Source organism: Nyctereutes procyonoides, unplaced genomic scaffold, assembly GCF_905146905.1.
Source record: "Nyctereutes procyonoides isolate TBG_1078 unplaced genomic scaffold, NYPRO_anot_genome, whole genome shotgun sequence".
Lineage (NCBI taxonomy): Eukaryota > Metazoa > Chordata > Mammalia > Carnivora > Canidae > Nyctereutes > Nyctereutes procyonoides.
The window spans coordinates 11245915-11269289 of NW_026575122.1; the positions used below are offsets into that span (position 1 = coordinate 11245915).

At 39.6% G+C, this 23375-nt stretch overlaps 1 protein-coding gene across 1 annotated transcript in view; it reads left to right on the top strand.

The window, feature by feature from the left end:
• Positions 1-1075: 1075 nt before the first annotated feature.
• The window catches only part of MAP9 (microtubule associated protein 9), a 31268-nt gene continuing 8968 nt past the window's right edge, over positions 1076-23375 (top strand). Inside the window, exons 1-9 of the mRNA XM_055336672.1 lie at positions 1076-1229; positions 2155-2307; positions 3083-3167; positions 4283-4603; positions 10754-10983; positions 17517-17610; positions 19308-19549; positions 21151-21221; positions 22426-22594. Coding sequence (XP_055192647.1) covers positions 2233-2307; positions 3083-3167; positions 4283-4603; positions 10754-10983; positions 17517-17610; positions 19308-19549; positions 21151-21221; positions 22426-22594 — 1287 coding nt within the window. The 5' untranslated portion in view covers positions 1076-1229; positions 2155-2232. The remainder of the gene's footprint in view (positions 1230-2154; positions 2308-3082; positions 3168-4282; positions 4604-10753; positions 10984-17516; positions 17611-19307; positions 19550-21150; positions 21222-22425; positions 22595-23375) is intronic.

The following is a 23375-nucleotide window of genomic DNA, read 5'->3' on the forward strand; positions in this document are numbered from 1 at the left end:
AATGTTGGTAAACTGACTTTTCCAAACAAGTTGAATATGGTGGACCAAACACAATTCTGAAAAAAATTTGAATTGTAAATGTTGCAAATGTCGCTAAAAGCATAATCCTAACTAAATTTCATATTCATTATGCACATTTAGCTTTCAAGGCGTTCATTTATTAAATCTGTATGTCAGTGTGATTTGTGTACAAATAATTGCTGAATAAGTGAAAAATGAATGAACTTTAGAGATACGGGAAAAAAAAATACCAGGGACAACTTTAATTACTGGTCAATGAATTCACTTGGACAATTTAGCTAGGATTAAATATCTTTTCGATCAGAAACAGTAGAAATCCATGTTATTTTGAAGTCTTTAGAGAAGTGTTCCTGTCTTTTGCTTATTTCGGGATTCCCTTCGCTAATTAAACGACGTTGATTGGCCCTCCGGTCCGGGGACCCTGTTGTTCATTGACTAGTTTGACTCCAACCACAGTATCCTCTTCGTATGCAAAGGAGGAAACTGTGCATTAAAGAAACACCTGGAACAGGCTTCCAGCCGTGTCAGCAGGGGACGACCTCTGCCCAGGTCTTTGTGGCTGAGCAGTCTTGCAGGTATCCGGCCTGCGTCATTTCGCACGGTCACCGCAACCCCGTAAGGTGACTTTGTTTTCCCCGCAGAAGAGGAAACCGCAGCATAATCTGCGTGCATGACGTCACACGGGCATAGCCGCAGGGAGCGCCAGGTCCTCAGCCTGCAGATTCACCCCCGGCTCCTCGGGCGCCTCGGTCACTTCGCCCTCCGCTCCGTACGCGGTTCCGGGCCGCAGGACCCCCCACCGTAGCGGCGGCAAGACGGTGGCCGCGCTCCGGGCTCAAGCAGCAGGTGGAGGTGAGCGGCCCCTCGCAGCGCGGGGCCGCGGGGCCCGTCTCCTGGGCAACAGCCGCCGCGCCGCGGGCGCGAACGCCGCTCAGTCCCCCAAGCCCGGGGTGACGTCACTTCCTCCGTCTGCGCGGTTGCCCCAGCGACGCGTCCTGCGGAAGAGCGCCGTGGGGTCCGCGAGAGCCGCGGCGGAGTCACTTCCTCCCGGAGACGCTGTTGCCCGGCAACCGCCTCCCGAGTCCGCTCTTCGTCCGTCCCCTGCGCTCAGCCCCGGTCGGTCTCCGTCCTCGGGCAGCCCCGGGCCGCGGCGAGAGGCTCCTGCCCAGGCCGCGCCCGCCCCAGGGCCGGCTGCGACTGCGGCTGCGGTGCGTACGGGCAGCGCGGGGCGGGGGCCGGGGAGACGCGGCGTGGACGGCGCTCGGGCCTGCGGGGGCGGGGAGCCGGGCGGCGGGCGGCGGGGGCCTGCGGGGCGGGGGGGAGCCGGGCGGGGGGAGGGTCCCCGGGGCGCTGGGGGCCGGGGAGGGCGGATGGGAGGGTCCCCGGGGTCAGGGAGCCGGGCGGGGGGCGGCGGGGCCTGGGCGCCACCGGGCGGGGGGAGGGTCCCCGGGGCTGGAGGGTCCCCGGGCGCGGGGAGCGGGGCGGCGGGGGGCCCAGGCCTCGGCTCCCGGCAGGAGCAAGGTGCGGGCCGCCTGGTGCGGTGACCTGACGGCTCCGCGGCCGCCCGCCCGGGCCCCCGCAGGTGGGCACCGCAGCTTGTGGGGGCGTCGTCGGCCCCCCCCCCCGCTCGGCCCCCCCCCCGCTCGGCCCCCCCCCCGCTCGGCCCCGGCTCGGCCCCCGGCTCGGCCCCCGGCTCGGCCGGTGGGGGCCGGTCCCCGTGGCAGGCCTGTCACGGCGGCTCCGTTCCGTGGGCCTGGGTTTAGGCTGTGAACGGAGGAGAGGTGAAGAATAAAGGTGTTGCATTTTAATCGGCAACATTTTATTAAGCTGTTGCGGACATTTCTTGGCTCATCTTTAAAATAATCGCAAAACTCTCAGGATGACTTAACTCGGACTTCTCTCGTTTTGATGACAGACTCGTGAGAATTTTATGTTTCTTTAGGGGAACTCTGCATATTGAGGTGAATATGTAGTGCGGTGTTCATAAATGTTTTTCTTAATTGTTTTTGTTTGTTTGTTTGCTCTTTTTGTGTGTGTGTGTGTGCTAAAGGGTAGTAATAGAAATTCTCCAATATGCAAAAAAAAAAAAAAAACAAAAAAAAAACCTCTCATTTGTTTTTTTATATATTTCAGATCCGGTCAGAGTTTGAATCTCTTAGCTGTTTTATAAAGCTAAAAAGTAAGAAGCAAAACAAAAACCGAAAAGACACTATGTCTGATGAAGTTTTTAGCACAATTTTAGCTTATACAAAGAGTCCAAAAGTCACCAAAAGGACTACTTTCCAGGTAAAGTGTTTCAAGACATTTTTATTTTGAGTGATTCTACAAGATAAGCACTGTGTTAGGAATGTTGGGCTTGAAATGATTCTAGGGAACGGCTCTGTATAATACAGGAATAACGAATCTTGCATTATTTTGGAAGTTTTGCAGATGATCCCATTTGGGCTCAAGTATTACCAGCTCTTCTCTGTGGCTTTCAGACCACTAACCTAGCTTCAGTACTAGGTTTTTACTAAGTTAAAAGTTTAAATCACCTAGCAACTTTAGCAACTTTAAATTTACATATTTTTAAGGTTTTTTTTTTTTTTCTGTTGTAATATAATAACAGTTCAGTTTTCTCAGTTCAGGTCACTACAATTTTAAACTCAGCCTCTAAGTTTGCAGTGTTGATTACCTTTATTACTGCAATGTGCTAAAACAAAAGATCTTAAAACTGGCAGTTTCTTCCAAAGTGCAGCTCATAATAAATCTGTCTAAATGGAGTCCTGTTTCTTATTCTCCTGCCCTAAATACACCCTGTAATTAATTTCTTTGCCATTGCCTGTCTCTTTCAATTTAACTGTAAGCTCCATAAGGAGAAGGATCTTGTCTGTGATGTTACACATTGAATCTGAGGGCTTGGGTGCATGGCATAAGGTAGGCTTTCATTGAATATTTGTTATATGAATGAAACCTGAGTTTGAAAGCAATTATTAATCCAGCATTGTTTGTTTAAAGAATTAATTCTAGATAGGAGTCTTCAGTGTTTGGGTGGAAATTGATCTTCATTATCTCCTTTCAGGATGAGCTAATAAAAGCAATTACAGCTCGCTCAGCCAGGCAAAGGAGTTCTGAATACTCAGATGACTTTGACAGTGATGAAATTGGTATGTGTGAATATGGAAAAGTAAAAACATTTTCTCTTTTTGCTTCCTTAGTTGCATTTAGCCCATCCCTTCAAAAACAATCACTTATGTTAAAATAATACCTATAAACAAACTGGTTTTAAATTTCCAATTTTTTAATGAGTAAAAAGCCACTCGTAATCTTCAAGAAGTTGTATAATTGTCTTTGTTTATTTCTGAACGTGTATACAGAAAATATAAATTAATTGATATCAGGTTTGCAGTAAAAGGATGCCTGTCGGTTGTAAGCCATGTTGGACACAATGTCAATGAGACCCTATAGTGAATTGGAAACTAGGGCCCATAGAACTAAACTTTGGTGCATGTCAGAATCACTTTTGTAGTGCTTTTTGTAAATCAATTTTTTTTGGCTGTTGTAATACGGGCTCAGTTTTAAAAGCCTGGTGTATCAGTGCTGGTATGACTTAATCTGGTCTCTCTTGATTATGTAAGAGTATTCACCAGTTTCAGATGTAAGTACACAGAATTCTAAACTTGAAATTCAATGTTTTATACTTTAATATTCAGTGAGTAACTTTTAATGTTCTCTGTAAAAATAATCAGAACAATAGTTAAAACATTGCTGTATTGTTAAGTTAGCATTCTTTATTCTTCTCACAGTAAAATCGAATACTCTGGTATGGATGAAATTGTAGTTGTGAAATTTTTATGGAAAAAACATAATTAGCAAATAACTAGTAAAATTCCTCCACTTACCAGTGTTTCTTTTTATTTTATATGGTGAAGTCATCTGGAAATAAAAGCTCTATAGTCCAAAACCTAATTTAAATATCCTATGTCATTGTTATTTTGAGGAACCTTTGGATGACTTCTCAGAGAAAGCAGAGGGTTTGGCACACTCAATAAATATGTCTTGAAAAAAATTTATGAAATTGAAATTTTTATTTCATAAATACCAGTGAAAACTGCCTAAGTTAGCCGTGTTTTAGAGCTGCAGATCTATTTGTAAAACAGACTTGCATCCATTCATGGTTGTAAATTCATTTCTAGTCTCTTAAGGTAATCTTTTTGATTCATATAACTTTCACAACTTTAAAAGAGACTATTGAAAACATTTTTTCTCTTCCATTTTTCAGTTTCCTTAGGTGATTTTTCGGACACCTCAGTAGATGAAAATTCAAATAAGAAAAAAATGAATGATTTCCATATATCAGATGATGACGAAAATAATTCTCCAAAACTGTCTTTTATGAAAACCAAGAAATCAAACAGTGACATAATGAAAGATGAGCCAGTATTCTCCACCAAAAACGATGAGGAAATGGCACCTGACGGTTGTGGAAACATGGTTGGAACTCCTTTATCTGAATCTCAAAATAATGACCAAGAAATTGAAAAAGACAAAATTAGGATGAAACCTAAGCCCAGAATTCTTCCTGTCAAAAGCATGTCTTCAGGTAATTCACGTTAGTATAATTGCATTTCTTTGAAACTTATTTATCTATTTATTTTAAGATTTTAGTTATTTATTTGAGAGAGTGCAAGCATACGAGTGGGGGCAGGGGCAGAAGCAGAGGGCGAAGCAGGCTCCCCGCTGAACAGGGAGCCTGATACAGGGCTGGATCCCAGCACCCTGAGATCATTATCTGAGCCAAAGGCAGACACCTACTCAACTGAGGCACCCAGATGCCTATTGAAAACTTATTTTAAGATAATCATGAAATATCTTTATATGATAGCTAGTAAATATTTTTAAAATAGACTTTTTAATTTTAGAGTTATAAGTCAAAATAATGGAACCATAGAGAAAACTCATAGTTCTGATGTCCAGTTGCATGTCAGTCTTGCATCTATACTGGTTCCTGATAGAAGGCCAGAGTGCCTTGTCCAGTCCAGTCTTGCAAGGCCTTTGGGCTTCAGTTTTGTTTTTAAGGATGGGACTGCAATGCAGTCCTTTCTAATCCATCTTACACTCCAGTAATTAGAGTAACAGCAGCATTGGAACATGTCCTTCAGACAATCATTTCCATGTCGTCATTTGCCAGAAAATTTTTTTTTTTTTTTTATATTTGAGTATGTGAAGGGAGAGAGTTTCATTGTTGGTGCTGTTATCTAAGCCTCCAACTTTTCTTAAGAGAATCTCCATTTAGTTTCTCTGTTCCCTGGGAAAATCTACTGAAACCGTTTTCTGATGGAAGCTCCTGGTGTGATTGGGAGTACAGTGGTTTCTCCACAATTCTGAGCTCTAGGCACAGTGGTGCAAAGATGGAGTGAAGCAGGAACCAGCCTCTCTGAGGTCCCATGGGCCACCACACAGAAACACAGCCATAGAGGTTTAAGGGTTTGGTGTCTTCCAGTCATTATTCCTGTATTATAGAAAAAATATTACAAAAATAAAATCATAAAAATCTCTTTCCTTTATGTCATCATTAAATACTCTACTGGTAAATATTACATACTTCACATACTAGATATCACTGGTAACGTCAGATAGAACATTATTTCACACGTATGTTAGGGAACCAGTCTTTCCCCAATAATCTCATTAACTTTCAAACACGAACAGAGCAGGGACCACTAGGAAAAAAGCCACTGTATGTTAATTATATGTGACCTTGGCAAACAGGGTAAGCTTTATTGTCATGAGGAGGAGGATACAACCTGCTCTTCTTATTCTACAGAATTGTTTTCAGAATCTATTGAAGTGTATCTCAGAAACTATACAGTTCTACCAAAAATATAAGCATGAGACATAATGAAACAGAATTAAGTTGCTAAAGTGAACCTTCCCAGCGTGCTGAATAGGATCTGAGATGGAGAGAACGGGAACATAGTGGAACTTGGTGAATAATCCAGTAGTTCACCATTTCCCTAAGTACAGAATTCGGGGTTCAGCAGTTGGCTCATTGGTATTATTGGAAAAATACAGAATCATAGAAATTTTAAAGTAATTTCCTTATGAGAAAACTTCTTGGAGCCATTATTAAAGAAAAATGAATGAAGAGGGGCACCGGGGTGGCTCAGTGGTTGACTCTTTGCCTTTGGCTCAGGTGGTGATCCCGGGATGGATCCCCGGATCGAGTCCCACATCAGGCTCCCTGCATGGAGCCTGCTTCTCCCTCTGCTTATGTCTCTGCCTCTCTCTTTGTGTCTCTCATGAATAAATATATAAGATCTTTAAAAAAAAAAAAAGGAAATATGAATGAGGAATCTTCAAGAAGGATATAGCAGACAATGTTTCCTCATCCCCATGAATTCAGAAATCTTATTTTTGTGTATTATATCTATCCTGTTTGTCTCGATTCTGAAAAACTTTTCGTAAGAAAATCTTACATTAAGAAAATGTATTCATACAGAAGCTAAAATTTGGTCTGATATGGGCAGAAGTATATAATTAGAATTAGAGCTTTATGGTAGATAATCATCAATAATCCACCTATTTAATACCTTTTTTTTAAAAAGCTGTGACCGGGCAGCCCGGGTGGCTTAGCAGTTTAGCGCCGCCTTCAGCCCAGGGCCTGATCCTGGGGTCCCAGGATCGAGTCCCACATCAGGCTCCCTGCATGGAGCCTGCTTCTCCCTCTGCCTGTGTCTCTGCCTCTCTCTCTCATGAATGAATAAAATCTTTAAAAATAAATAAAAATAAATAAAAATGAAAAGCTGTGACAAATTAAAATGAACAGAGAAATACTGTCCTTAAACCACAAGATGGCACCAGGATTCTAAATACTATACCCAAATGTGCAATACTATATTTCTAAAGTCATAAGCATTTACCATTCACTATATGTTAAATAAAAATAATTACTAAACACAGGTAATCATTTACATTTAGTTATAAAAGAAAGCATTTTGAAAATGTATAGATTTCTATTCTTTTGGAAAACTTGACAATACTTCTGGAAGTGGAATTTTCACATAAAATATGTTAAAGGCATTATTCCTAGGCTCTTCAGACTGAAGAAAAAAATTGAGGCTGGTGATTAGTGCCTGGCATATACAATTTAACAGATATTTTAATGTATAAATGAATAAATGAATGATTCATTCATGAAAGAAGGAGTGTGATTCACAAGCTAAGCTTTATCCTTCCCTAAATTTTTAGACATTTTCTTTTTCCTACAAAGTTTGGAACTTAATGTTTTTAATGTGGTGAGACATTGCTGAGTAGCAATGAATCCTTTATGAAAATATTGGAACCTGGAAGTTTCCTTTGTTCTTGGCTGTCTTTTGTTAAAAGTGCAATAACTAGACTCTTTCACTTTTTTAAGCAACTTGTCACATGGGTAGTGATTGCAGGAAGTAATTTTTACAGGGTATGTTGCTTTTAACATTTAAATGACTAAAGTCATAAACTTTGGGTGCTCTTGCTTTAATCCCACAAACTAAAGTTTATTACCATGGGCCCAGAACTTCTTTGTTCCTCATTTTATTTGTTTGTAAAGTGGGCATAATAGTTGAACTTGCATTTGAGGTTTGTGGCAATTAAATGAGTTTATACATTTGAAGATTTTGGAACAATCTGGTGTAAATCAAGCACTTTTCTAATTGCTTTTATTATTTATTTTATTATTTAGCATTTACTCACAAGCAGATCATTTTATTTTTCCACACGTATTTATTATGAATACAGTCTATTTCACTATGTTATGTTCCTTGTGATGATAACTAAGAAGACGACATTAAAAAGACGTAATACCAAAAAAAAAAAAAAAAAAGGCATAGTACCAATATTGTAAGACTGTCTTAGCCCATTTGGGCTACTGTATCAAAGTACCATAGACTGGATGCGTTTTAAACCGCAGAAACCTATTTCTCACGGTTCTAGAAGCTAGAAGTCTGAGATCACAGTGCCAGCATGGTCAGGTGAGAGCCCTCTTCCTGGTCTCAGACTGCTCATTGTGTCTCTACATTATGGAAGGGGCAAGAAGCTCTCTGGAGGCTCTTCTATAAGGGCACTAATCCCCTTCATGAAGGTTCCACCCTCCTGACCTGATCACCCCCCTACCTCCTAACACCATCACCTTTGTGGTTAGGATTTCAGCCTAAGAATATGGGCGTACACAAACAGACCATAGCAAAGATTGTACAATTTAATGGAAAGATAAATAAAAGGTAGAGTAAGAACACAGGGAAGTGAGCACCTAAGTTTATCTCAGGGCATCAGGGAAGGCTTCCCAGAGGAAATGGCAATAATAGTTTAACTGACAAATAATAGTACCGGTAGTCAAGAGTGTTGGCTGCAAATGACTCAACTCAGACTTCTGTGGAAGGAGGAATTTATCACCTTACTGAGCATAGATGTCAGAAGACCTCTCGGTAGGTGTGATTAAGTTTGGAAACAGTATTTATGTCTTCAGGATTCTCAACTTCTGTCTTCCCTCCCCGACTCCTAGACCTTCTCGCTGTCTCCTCCCACCCGTCACTAGCCCAGTTTCTCCATCCTTTGGTCCTATATTTTTGTCGTTTGGTCTCTTTGTCTCCGACATCCCTTCCCTTAGCAGGAAGGAATGCCACCAGTTGTCCCCAAATCTTATCCTTCCAGCTTCATGACTTTAAAGGCATGTCCTCCAGCTCTAATTAAAAAAAAATACTGACCGACCACCTGCAGTGGGCCAGTGAAGTTTCTGTGATGAGCCAGGAGGGTGGTGTGCATTGTGTTCCTACGCTTCTCACTGAGCTAGGGAGGAGATATTTGTTAACCCACTAGAATTTACAAGGAAGAAGAGGAGAGACGACCCTGAATAAAACAGGAGTGAGAAACCCAAAAAAACAAAAAGAGGAGAAAGGAAAAGTCCATCGCAGTTACTAATGCTCAGTGAGCACTTGCCATGAGTCAGGTACCGTACTGTGTACTTTACTCTCTCTCACTAGGCCCCACAGGTCCCTTGGGAATTCCTAACCCATCGTACCCATGGGTAAACTGAGGCATGCAGTGTTTACGATGCTGCTAAGTGTCAGAGCCCTGATCTAGATGGGAACTCTCCACCACAGACCCCCTCCTAAGAGAGAGGGCCGAGTGGTGTTGGCTAGGGGTGTGCGGAGAGGAGGAGGGGGTCGCTGTCCCACAGGCATGGTCTCCCTTCCGCGAGGCGAATGCAGTTCTAGATCCGCCGTACAGCCCTGGTCCTTCAGCTGTCCGTGCCGAGCGGTGTGCTTGACGTTGGTTAAGAGGGTACGTGAGTGGGTAAGTGTCCTCACCGCGATTAAACAACAACAAAACCACACGCACCAAGTGACTTAACACCTTCTTTCAGGCGTCGTACAATATTCTGCTTCTACTGAGGCTCGAATGGCACGTGTTTGTCAGGAGAAGGAGCAAGGAGCGGACGTTCTAGGCAGAGGGCCCAGCGTGGGCAAAGGTACGGCAGGAGGAGACGGTGGCCCTGTCGACAGCAGTGAGCCTGGCCCGTCGGCACGCGGATGACCGAGGGCGTGTGCCGGGGACAGGGCCGTGCCAGGAGGGGGGACCAGGAGACCTAGTGTGGCTTGCAGGGGTGGAGCCCACGGTGGGGCCGTGGAAAGTGGGCTGCAGGAGAGATTCAGCTAGAAGGATTCATAGGGTGTCCTGACACTTTGCATTTGGAAGGAACAGAGGGAGGAGTCGGGGTGGCTTGGGTGTTTGGCCAGAGCTTAGAACACAGCTGAAGCTGGCAAGGACACCTCTATAGCCGTGCCAGCTTGGTATGGTGGCGGAACCTTCTAGCAGCATTCATAAACCCATTTATAGATAAAGAGCAGGAAAGCGTTGATTATTTCAGCTTTGAAGTTCGGTCGGAAGCAAACGCTGGTAAAACAATGGAGAAACGAATATATGTAGCAGGTACAACTTGGGCAAAAAGTGTATGTAAAAAACTGTCTTCTGTTTTGAGGGCTGGAGTATACCAGCGGTCGATTGTTGTTTTAAACTTGGAAGTAATGGTAGTAGTAACTGGGAAATTTTAAGAACTCCAGAGAAGTTTCATGGACTCAAAAGAACAGCAGCTCATGACTGTGGTTCTTCATGCCTCCGCCCCGTCAGTGAGCACTTGTGCCCCCTGTACCCACATCATCTTCGTACTTGTAGCAGAACTTACCTTTCTCTAGTAATTTCTTTTGTTTAGAATCCCCTCCCCCTCCAACCTGTAAAATCCTCAGGGCCATTGTCGCCGTCTCGATTAGGAGGTCCAGCGATGTGAGTAATGTGTGGAGGGCCTGGTGGCAGATGCTCACCAAAGGCCCACAGATGAGCACCTTGGGGTCATTGAGGCAGAAACCAGGCCACATCTGGTGTTTTGTTTTTTATTATCTTTTTGAATGCTGAAGAGTTAATTTCTCACAAATTCAAATATACTAGGTGCTTCCAGGATGGTAGCTACTTAAAAAACAAAAACAAAAAACAAACAAACAAACAAAAAACCTGATGATGAACTATTGCTTATCTGGGCCTACTGGTACACAGGCCTGTGTACTGGTGTAGAGAAGGGCTGTGGGCTTCTTCTGGACTCTGTGAGACAGGGGGCCAAGGTACACAGGCCCAAGAGGGAAGTATCAGGGCATCCTGGTAGTCGTTGAAGATGTGGGCGTTCTTTGGTATGCTCACCCTGAAACATGGTATTTTTCAACAGAAAACAACAGCAGCCCTGAAGCCAACAACCATATTAAGCCTTCACCTCGGCCACGGAGCATGTTGAAAAAACACAGCCACGGGGAGGAGAAAGATGGGCTAGGAGAAGGTGAAAGCCCTGCCCTCCGTGAGGAATTGGAAGCACGTTCCGCTCCTTCTCCCCTTCCAAAGCTAAACAACAGACAACTGGAAGCTGAGAAAAAATTGGCCTCCGAAAACCTAGATCCTAAGGTGAGCGCTACTGCTGAACTGTGTTCTCGACCTGAGGTCTTTGCATCTGATTATGAGGAAGAGATTGTGTGCACGCGCGTGTGTCTTTGTAGGTCTGTGCGTTTTTACATGTTTCCTACAGCAATTGATAGGAAATAACTTAAAGACATATTTTTTTAATGTACAGTATTCCATTGAGTCTAAAACTTCACCAACTGTGGGATACCGCAAAACTGTAGCGTTATTTTATGTATTGCTGAGAAAGAAGAAAACTCTGCCACTTAATCCACAATATGCCAGTAATTATAAAATGCACCATCCGATTTCAGAGAAAGTAAAATGTGAAAAAAAAAATTGAATCTATGCAATGCTGTCTGTCTTTAATTCTAAGAATTTATAGTTTTATTCACTTTGAATTCTATAATTTATGGCCAAGGACAGTTCAGCCAGTGTCATTTTGTTCATTTGGTTTTATTCACTCAACACACGTATATTGAATGATCACGGCACTGTCCTGTGTTTTGGGGACTTCTGCCAGGATGGGAGTAAGTGTGGTTAGTGAACTTCCACTCACCTTTCAGGAGTCAGCATGGAAAGAACATTCCCTGTCCATAATCTGCTTGAGCAGATGGGGGGAAAAGGAACTGAATGTGTACCTAGTTAAGCTTCTTTTTTTTTTTTTTTTCATCCCCTCACTCTTCCCAGGATCTGGTCCCTGGGAAGTGGCATGAAAAGGAACTGGGGGCAGCTTCTTCCTGTTACGAGTAAATGAATAAACACTTCCACTTCCAACGGGAAATATGAGCGCAGTAGGCTACAGATTCAGATCTGGTTTTGTAGTTACCTTTGCCAGTAAAGCTGAAAATTTTATACAAGTCTATCTGACCACAATGTGCCATTTTCTAATTTGTTCTGGAAATCAAGAGAAGGGGGTCTCATCAAACCTGGTTATTTTTTATTTAGTAAAATTATCTTGTCAGATGGATTTTGTGTTAGTTTTGCTGTAGCTGCTATAACAAACTGCCACAAACTGGATGACTTAAAACAGAAATTTATTCTCTGAGTTCTGGAGGCCAGAAGTCCAAAATCAAGTTATGGGCAGCACCATGTTCCCTCCAAAGGCTCTAGGGAAGAATCATTCCTTGCTTCTTCCAGCTGCTGGCTGTTGCCAGAAATCCTTGGCGGTCCTTGGCTTTAGCTGCGTCACTACCGTCCTTTGCCTCATCATGTGGCATTTTCTTCTTCCCTGCATCTCAATGTGTCCCTCTCTTTTCTATAAAAAAGACACCAGTCATTGGATTTAGGGCCTACCTATTCCAGTATGTTCTCATCTTAAGTAATGCCATTTGCAAATACTTTATTTTCAAATAAGATCACATTCTGAGGTTCCGGATAGACATGAATTTTGAGGGAACACTATTGAATTCAGTGCTGATACGAACTTTGAATGCTCTTTGCTAGCATTTCTGTATCCTTTGATTTAAGGGGGAACAAAAGTATTCCTAAAGTTTTTAAAGTAACATCATATTATGACAAAATTTAATCAAATATGGTATCAACCCATAATCCTACCATCTAGTAATAACTATGTTTATCATTCTTTTTCCCTTTTAGGCTGTCTTTCTATACCTGATTTTATATTTGTCATCTTAACATAATGTTTGTATCATGCTTTTTCCTCATCTCTTAGCATTAGGTCATGAAGTTTTTCCATATAGCTGGTTGATCTTGAGAGTACATTCCCCTTACTGATTATAACATAGCCCATAATATAAAACTTGGATACTTTTATTTTTAGTAATCTAATAAGTGTTCCATATTTCTCATTATAAAAATCTTCCTGACTGTGCTCTGAATCTTTTTTAAACCCACCTGCTCAGGGATTTCCCATCTATTTTTTTGTTCAACTCTTCTCTCTCCTATATCTATTACCTTTGGCTCTTCACTGGAAAAGTCAAAGACTGGCAGGGTCTGTTTCCATGCAGATTTAGCTATGCTCAAGCCTCTTTAACTTTGTGTGCACTCTCACTTGATACCACGCCTCTCCTACTGCCTTAACCTTCCTGCAGATGTCACGGCTACATCTTGAAAGGGTGACATTTGCTTTCTCACCATCCTCAGCTCCCACTTTTCCTTTGTGTGTGTGTGTGTGTGTGTGTGTGTGTGTGTGTGTGAGAGAGAGAGAGAGAGAGAGAGAGAGAGAAGGAAGGAGATTATAGTAGAATATTTTATTGTTAATATTTTGTTAAGACTTCTACATCCATATTATAGAGACTATTTGTATTTTTTTCCTTATGATGTTAGTATCAGGCTTGGGTATCATATGAGTAGGGGAGTGTCTCCTCCAACATTATTTTCTAAAAGTTTGTTTCATATGAAACCAAAAGTTGGCTATCATTTTTTTTCCCCCTTAATTGAGAGAATTCACTGGTGAAATCATCTGGGCCTGGAATTTTCATCGTGGAGTGATATTTGACGGTGAACTATATTTTTGATAGATATGTTGGTATTCAGATTTTCTATTTTATCAATCTGGTAATTTATTTCTATTAAGAAATTTGTCCATTTCAGCTGAGATTTTGAATTTATAAACATGAGGTTGTGGTATTCCTTCATCCTTTTGATGATGATGGAGTTATCATAACATTCCATCTTTTATTTCTAATACATAGTTTATGTTTTCTGTCTTGTTAAATTTTGATAGACATTATGCAGTTTTATTCAACTTTTCTAAGAACCAACTTTGACTTTGTTAACTTTCTCTGTCGTTTCAAATTTCACTGATTTTTATTAATTATTATTATTATTACTTTCTTTGGGTTTAATTTGCTTACTCAAGTGCCAACTAAGGGGTAAGGGGTATTAGAATCTCCAGTAATGTTTCTGAATGTGTCTCTACTTTCCTTTAGTTCTGTCAGTAGCTTATGACTGTTTCAGACACATACAGATTTATTATTACTGTGTCTCACCCCTATTTACGTTATGAAATGTATCTATTATTCGTAATTCTCCTTATCTTGTAGTTTGCTTTGTCTGATATCTCAGCTTTCTTATCACTGATGTTTGCATAGTTTATCTTTTCCTATCATTCTCTTCAAACTATTTGTGACTTTTTCTTTTTTATATAATTTGTATAATAACTTTTTTTAATATATATGTTTTTAATTTATTTATGATAGTCACAGAGAAAGAGAGAGAGAGAGAGAGAGAGAGGCAGAGACACAGGCAGAGGGAGAAGCAGGCTACATGCAGGGAGCCCGATGTGGGACCCGATCCCGGGTCTCCAGGATCGCGCCCTGGGCCAAAGGCAGGTGCTAAACCGCTGAGCCACCCAGGGATCCCCTGTATAATAACTTTTATAACTGGCGTCACCTTTTTTTTTTTAAAAAAAAGATTTTATTTATTTATTATTGAGAGACACCGAGCAGGGGGGGGGGGGAGAGAGAGAGCGAGGCAGAGAGACAGACACAGACACAGACAGGGAGAAGCAGGCTCCATACAGGGTCTCCAGGATCACACCCTGGGCTGAAGGCAGGTGCTAAACCACTGAGCCACCCGGGCTGCCCCACTTTTTTTTTTTTTTTAATCAAGTCTGACAGTTTGCTTTTTAGCTGTAGTCTGTTTCTGAGTGCTTAGTGCGATTATTTTTAACTTAGGACCAGTTTGTTGCTGTGTTTTCTATTTACTTATTTTTTTTAAAGCAGATTTGTTATTCTTCCTCTATAATGCTTTCTCTGCCTTTTTTTTTCTTTTGTGAGAGTTAATAACATAGGTTTTAGTTTCCAATTTTGATTTCCTCTGTTGCCTTCTTAGGTGTACTTATTTGTGTTATATTTTTAGTAGTAGCTCCGTGGATTATGAGATGCAGCTATAAGTGATCAGTCTACTTAGGACCAATACTGCACTATTTCATAATTATTTTAGAAACCTTGTAACGGTGTAGTTCCACGTATTCCCTCGTCCATCCTGCTTTTGTTATCATACACACTACATTTACAAATGATATAATTCCCACAATTCAGTATTACAATTTTTCTTTAAAGAAAAATTTTTGTCTTCAATTTTTAAAGAAATAAAAGAAGAAAAGAATAAATATTTACAGTTCTCTTAAATATATATTCCATTTCTGAGGATCTTTATTCCTTCCGATAGGTCCAGATTACCTTCTGGTATTGTTTCCCTTCAATTTAAGGAACTTATTTTTGCATTTTTTGTAATGCAAGTTTACCAGCGATGGGTTCTGTAGTCTTACTTATCTAAAAAATATTTATTTCATCTTCACTTTTGAAGGATGGCTTAGCTGAATGTATGCTCTGGGCTGACATGTCCCTTCTCACCCCCTCCCAGCCCTTTATGAGTTGCCGCTGTTCCCGACCTGTATTATTTCAGGTGACAAATCAGCAAGAATTCATTTTGTTGTCTTTCTATATATGTCTTGTTTTTTTTTGTTTGTTTGTTTGTTTTGTTTTGTTTTGTTTTCCCCTCTGGCTATCTTCAGGAATTTCTTCAAGACTTTTTAAAAAATTTGTATTCTAACAATTTGACTACAGAGTAACTAGGTGTGAGGCTTTTAAAAAATATTTATTCTGCTTGGGTTTCATTGAGCCTTCAGGATCTATAAACAGGTACTTTCTATGAAAATGGGAAGTCTTAAAATATTTTTTCCTGCCCTAGTTTTCTTTTCTCTCCTTTTAGTGATGAAATCCTTAATATGTCTCATCCAATCTCTAAAATTCTGTTTGTGTCCCTTTAGTCTTTATTGCCTTTGTTTTTCAAACTGAACAATTTGTATTGCTCTGTCACTGTTCCCGTTTCGGCCATCTCTGATCTGCTGTTGCCCATCCAGCAAATTTCTTATTTCAATATTGTATTTTCCAACTCTATAATGTCCATTGGTATTTTTTGTGTTTTCCGTATCTCTAAGATCCCCATCTATATCAACCTCCATGCATGCATTTTCTCTAAGTCCTTGAACATATTTACAATACCTACTTTAAAATCCTTGTTTGGGGATCCCTGGGCTGGCACAGCGGTTTGGCGCCTGCCTTTGGCCCAGGGCGCCATCCCGGAGACCCAGGATCGAATCCCACATCGGGCTCCTGGTGCATGGAGCCTGCTTCTCCCTCTGCCTATCTCTCCGCCTCTCTCTCTCTCTCTCAATGTGTGACTATCATAAATAAATAAAAATAAAAATAAAAATAAAATAAAATAAAATCCTTGTTTGCTAATTACAACATCTGGGTCATCTCTGGGTTGGTTCCTAAGGACTATTTTTACGGGTTTTTTGTTTGTTTGTTTTCAAGAGTATGCATCACCACTTTCTAGTTCTTCATCTATTTAGTAACCTTTTGTTTGAATACAAGATATTATGAATAATATGTTATAGAGATTCTAGATTCTGTTATATTCCTCTGAATACATGCTTTAGCATATAGATATTGTGGCTGGACTCTAATTGCCAACTCTGTGTCTCTTGCCATGGATGTCAGCGGAAATCTTTGTTTACTTCTTTCAACTTCTAACTACTATAGTTTTACAGGATCTTCTCTGAAGTCTTCTCCATGCCATGCACAGATGAGCAAAGGGCTTGGGGTGAATTTTATATGCAAATTTTGGGAGTTCTTCCTCAAACTTACTGGCTGATCTTTTAGTCCTAAATTCTGTCCTCCGTTCCCTTAAACTAGTCTAGTAAGGCTGCAACTCTCTACCACTTGAGCTGCACAGATGAGTGAATGCACTGGGATAAAAAGCTACTAACTTGCCCGTCTCATCTGCAAAGCTTTCCCTCTCAAGGTACATTCCTATGTTCCCGCCCTTCTGCCCGCTTCTTAGACGGTTTCTATTTATTGCTTTGGACAAATAACTGTCTTTGTGCCATAAAATATTGTGTAAACAAAAAATAGAATTTATTATTATACAACAAAATCAAGCTTCTTACATTATGATGCTATCAACTTTATGCTAGATTACTATTCGCTAAAAAGATGGTTAGTTCAAACACACACATACCATTATTTTGTTTCTGATATAATTTTCAGAATTCGACGGGAAATCAAGTACATGACATTGATGCTTTTTCTCTAAATATTTGGTAGTAGCTGTCTACTTAGTTTTTATAAAAAAAAAAAGAAACTTGCTTTCTTTTGGACAATTAGTAATATTTGACACCAAGGGTTTTTGCCTATTGTCTCCTTTATGCTTTCTTAGAAATAAGAATTAGAGAAAAAGATGCCAAATTTTTGTATCAAATATTTATGATATTTGATTTGAGAGCAAGAGTTTGGAAAAATGACTGAAAACAAATATTGAGATGCCGGTGAAAGTACTAGAATAGCTCTTTAGTGACCCTTTTAATGATCCAAGACATCAAGGCTTGAAAATAAAGCATGTTAGCTTCCATAGGCTTAATGCTTTGGTGTTTCAGTAGCAAACTTGTAATAATGATGATTTCAGAGTTTTAAAACAGTCTTAATAATGCTATCTATTGCCCTGCCACAAATCTTGAGAACTAAACTTACATAGTAAATACTTTTTTTTTTTTTTTTTTTAAACAGGATCCATGGTTAACAAGTCTATCATCATCATCCCTTAAAGAAAATCTTGGAGATTCCTTTTCACCAGAATCTGGGGGAAAAGCATCCGTAGAAGGTGATTCTATCAAATTATTACATCTTAGTTTATGTGTGAACTCTGTATTACTTAGAATCTTATTTGTAAAAGAAAGACTACATAGTTATAGGAATGGCACTTGTTTGCTTTTGCTTCAGTTTTAGTCCCAGCTTTGCTATTTACTAGCCATGTGGTTTTTAGATGCAGAACTAGACACAGTTCTAAGAGCAAAGTAGCTAATCTCTCTGGCCCTGTATACTCTTTAAAATGGGGATCCTAAGAGCAACCTACCCCAAGCAGTGGCTGTGAGAATTAAATGAATTAATGATACATGTAAAGCACTGAGAACAGTGTCATAGTAAGCATGGTATAAGTGTGAGGTGTGAGTTGTCAACTTCTTTCTTTCCTTAGCCCTGTGACTTATAGCTTAATGAGATCTAAAAGGCATGGGTGTTTTTAAGGACCGAGATACATGACATTTATTAAGTGCTTACTGTGTAGGATAATTTTTGTCATTTTACAGATGAGAAAAACTGAAGTGCAAAGATAATTGGGAAACATACCCAAGGTCAGTGACAGAGCCATAATTTGAATCTTTGGCTCCAAAGTCCTTGTTCTTTTTACTGAATACATTGATCAGCAGCTCTAAAGAATCTATTAATGATACTTGGAGTCATGAGTGCTCTCCAAATGAAGATGAAACTCTTATTACAAAATTATTTTAAATCCTGCTTACTTCAAAATGGGTTTCAAAAATGGCTGTAATGAAATGAGCAGAATTAAAATCTTTGACAGTAAAGATACAAGGTTAGCCAGTAGGTGGCTCCCAATGGAACTGAAGTTGGTGATCATTGATTTCTTTCTGCTGAAAATTCCAAAGTGGGGTAGACAGAATAATGGAAATAGTTCTGTAATAGCAAAACTGAATCGTCTCATGCCGGAGCTTGAGACTGTCCCTTGGAGCACAGAAAGGATGAGTAATAGGCCTGCCTTTAGTGCGCCTATGGTATATCAGAGGCAACACTGCATCTTAGCAGGAATAGCACGGTCTATAGGATGGATTTATTCTGTGTGATGAGTCTTCTTAAATTACATGAATTCTTGGTTCTCCTGCACCTATACAATTTTACAACTGTACCACTTGTACTTATAGTAACGGAGATGTATGACTCCTGCTTACACAGCCTCTTGTTTCAGCTAAGAAATACTGGCTTTGAATAGAATAGATATTGCTATCCTACTTACTTGGAGCTTCTGGTGTGTCTTTGGTTTAGGGTAGTTATTCTATTGCATTTACAATATGATGTTTTTTTCCCCAAGTATTAGGTATGTCAAATGTTTTGGTAGATTGAGTAGCAATTTTCTCTTTCATAGATCACTTTGGAGAAAAGTTTATTCAAGATGAATATAATTGCTCTCCTTGTATTTTATTCTGCAAGACAAAGAGATTACAAACAATCCTCATTCAGTAGAAAGCAAATGATTCTGTTATCCACCTTACTAGTTCAGAAGGGAGTTTTAGGGTACCTAGGTGGCTCAGTGTTTGAGCGTCTGCCTTGGCTCAGGTCATGATCCCGAGGTCATGGGAACGAGTCCTGCATCAGGCTCCCTGCATGGAGCCTGCTTCTCCCTCTGCCTATGTCTCTGCCTCTCTTTCTGTGTCTTTCATGAATAAATAAATAAAATTAAAAAAAAAAAGAAGGGAGTTTTAGTTTTGTGATTCTGTCTCAAAATAGATCAGAATGAAGAACTCACTGAAAACCACAATTCCTTGAAATCAAATGAAAATGAAGAGAATTCATTTTTGATAGACTTTGTTACTACGCCAATCGAGAAATCCCAGGAAAGTCAAGTGATTACTGATGACCTTGAAGAAGAAAAGGAGAAAGCTGAACTGATTATGAATGACTTAACAGTTGACCCACTATGTAAATCTCAGAGTATCTTAATATCTACTGACACAACTGAGTCTTCAAAGGTATTTATATGAAATTATACATTTGTACTACAACCTAAAATTCAAAGTAGAGCTTTTAAATATTTGATCCGCCACATTGTGTACTTCTGAACTGTCTGTGGAAAACTCTTTTGGTAATGGTATGTTGTCAGGTAGACATCGAGTCAGTAGAATTTTACTTTGGCAAAGGTTTGCAGTGAATATAATAAAAGTCAATATTTCATTAAAAATCAAAGGTTTATCAAAGGTATATGATCATAATATACTCTTAAACATCTCAGAAATACAAACTTATAAGTAGGTAGGCTTCTATAGGTCTTCATTTTATAAAAATGCAGCTATCTGGAACAATTTCTGAGATTTTGAATTAGTGAAAATTACTCCTTTAGATATCATTTTTAAACAGTTTACAATTTTAAGGAAGAGCTTTAAGAAATGTTTATCAACATCTTGCTTGTTTAAATGGATGGACAAGATCATTTTCAGAGACATCATCATTATTACCTTGAGAACCAGATTTATGGTGTATAGGATTCCTTGTCACTATGCTATGTTGTACCAGAATACTATATTTTTTAAATGTATGCTATAACATTTTTAGTCTTTATGTCTCCTGAATGTAGTTTTTATTCCTTATAGCTCTAGTTAGCTGATGGCCATGTGTACTTACTGTCGGGGAAGATAACAGTGCTACTTGAATACTTGTGGTTGAATAGGACAATATAATACAGAATATTTGCACTTTGTATTACAATTTATGGAGAAGGTTCATGAAAACACGTTCCCGTTATATTGTTCATAACCACTTTCCTTAGGAAAAGTCACTCATGATAAGTTAGCAAAGTGCTTACATCTGTGCTGTCACTTCAGTGCTAACTAACACCTGTCTTTGTAAAGTAGAGAAGTTACTCCTTAAAAAGAAGGGTATTCTGGAATGTACAGACAGGATCCTAGAAATGTCTGATAGTGTCTAATAGATGCAGTTCTAAGAACAACAGGCAATCTCTGTATAGCAGGTGAGATCATCACATCTGTTTTGAGTCCTTGGCTTTGTCTTTATTCCCTCCGGAGGGATCTTCTTCAAGTCTGAATTACATCATTCCCCTGCTAAGGTCTCTTGGTTGGATTGGCCTCAGAAGAATAAAATGCAGACTCCACCCCAGTTCCTCATGACCTCACGTGATTGCTTCTCTGACCACTTATTTGTCCATTCTCACTGCTATTCACTGTGCTTCAGCATCGTTCACCTTTTTCTGTTTCTCAAAACTATCAGGCTCTTAGCATTCGCTGCTGCTTTCTTTCCATAGACCTTCCTTCCCGGGGCTCCTTTCTTCCCCTCATTTGTCTTAGCGCGGCTGTCAAGACCTCAGGGAAGCCTTCCCTGATCACTGTCATTATCGTAACCCCTCACCCTGGTTTATCTCCTTCATGACTCACATCGGTTTGGTGTGTCATGTCCCTCAACCCTCTCTAAACTGTAGTATCCTTATTTGCTTTCAGCGACCACTGTACTCGATGCATGGTAGATGCTTTAGAAACATTGATTTCCTGGCAGTTTGGCCCTAAGCCTAACTGTGATACTTATGGTGAATAACCCATCTATGATATATTCTATTTTACAGAAAACAATTGAAGATAGAAATATGAAGAATAAAAAGTCAACAAATAATAGAGTGTCCAGTGCCTCTGGCAGGTAATAAACTTTCGGTATCCCTCATTTATGAGTTTACGTTCAACAAAGCTAGTTTTAACTTAGACATAAAGTGAATTTCATTTGTATTATTTGATTTTGATTAAACTCCCATCTCATGAAATGAATGAAGTAGTCACTTCATGATAAAACGCCTCAGCTGATCATATTCTTTTATGTAAAGGAGTTGATTAGGGGTTCCCCGTACTGTACATTCCTAATGGGATAGCATTTCTTTGCTGTTTTTCCAAAGATGATATACAGTAATGAAGCCAATGTCCAGCATCATTACACTTCTCTATTAGGTATCTTTGTCTAACACATGAAAATTTTACTTAAAACCTTGAGATTATATGGACTAAGTTGATTTATTAAAATGATAAGACATGGGCCACCGGGGTGGCTCAATGGTTGGGCATCTGCCTTGAGCTCAGGGCGTGATCTTGGGATCCTGGGATCAAGTGTTGCATTGGGCTCCCTGCATGGAGCCTGTTTCTCTCTGCCTGTGTCTCTGCCTCTCTCTCTCATGAATAAATAAATAAAATCTTAAATTAAAATAAAAAGATTGGACTCTAAATTGCTTCATTCACACTGATGATAATGAATGTCTCCCTCATAAATGCTAATCAAACCTTCTCTTTTAAATTATCATTAATCAAATAAAACAAGAGCCAGCAAACTTTAACTGTAAATTGCCAGTTAGTACATGTGTTAGACTTTGTAGGCCAGGCAGTCCCTGTTGTAACTACTCAGTCCTGCTGTTGTGGCAGGGAAATCTCTGTGGTGCAATAAACTCACGAAATAATCAAACTGTACAAAACTGGACCATGGGCAATATTTTCCTGCCAACTCCTGATAAGACTATTATAGTTAGAGTAATTTTTCTAATAAGGTGATACATAGAAGAGATTAAAATCTTCTTTATTAATATTATTTTTTCCATATAACTTTTAGATATAGTCCATTTTTCTTAAAAATATTCTAATTACAAGTATCTAGAAATAGCAGTTTGAAACTCTTAGTACACTAAGAAAAGACTATCATCATTTTCCTTTTTTTATCATCCTTTTCAAAGTACTTGTAATTTATTAATTTACAATGTAATTTCAAATATAGTAGTTGTATATTCTAATGAATTTTCTGATGAATTTTTCTTCTACCAAGTGCAACTGTAATATTTTATTTTGATTTATTTGGATTTTTTCAGATTAATGACCCCTGAGTTTTTAAAGAAATCTAGTTCTGTACGGAGACCTCCATCGACAACTACCTCTCCTCACTACTTAGGGACTTTGAAAGTCCTGGACCAAAAGCCCTCACAGAAACAGAACATAGAACCTGAAAGAGCAGATAGCATAAGGGCGGCTGTTTATCAGGTAAAAGGAAAACATGTAACAAAAAATGAACTGATTGCGTAACAAGGTTACCCGTTCACCAGGGAATAAAATGACCCTATCAGACACCGTGGTTTAATATTTCCCCTATTGCAAAAGATTTTCCTTTATAGGGATGCCTGGGTGGTTCAGCGGTTGAGCATCTGCCTTTGGCTCAGGTCATGATGTCGGGGTCCTGGGATCGAGTCGCACATCAGGCTCCCCACAGGAAGCCTGATTCTCCCTCTGTCTGTGTCTGTGCTCTCTGTGTGTCTCTCATGAATAAATAAATAAAATATTAAAAGAAAAAAGATTTTCCTTTATAATATCTGAGAACCCAGAGTATTTTTTACTAAATTATTTCCTTCCAAGCTTTGCTTAACTGATCATAGTTGTTTAAGAGAATATACCACAGTACTTTATAAAAATACAGTAGAAGCAAAAATGTGGTTAATGTCTATATATGTTTTTATACTTTTTCTTCTTAAAGTGTATATTGTTAAGAACAAAAAGAGTTTTACTTTTTTTCTGGGCATTCTATTTTCATTAAGCTTACACAGAAAAAGACTTTCTTGATTTGTCTTCACAATTCCAAAAGAGGTTCTTTTTTTGGTCTAGTTGGTTATACAAAACAGTACACTTTAGAAAATTGTACTTACAAATTTTGGAGAAAAAATGTTAACTTATGTAGCCATTATATTCAATATTTGAAGTCTGTTGTTAAAACTAAGAAAGATAACATATTTTTCTTAACTCATGCTCGACTTTAAGTATTAGAATATTA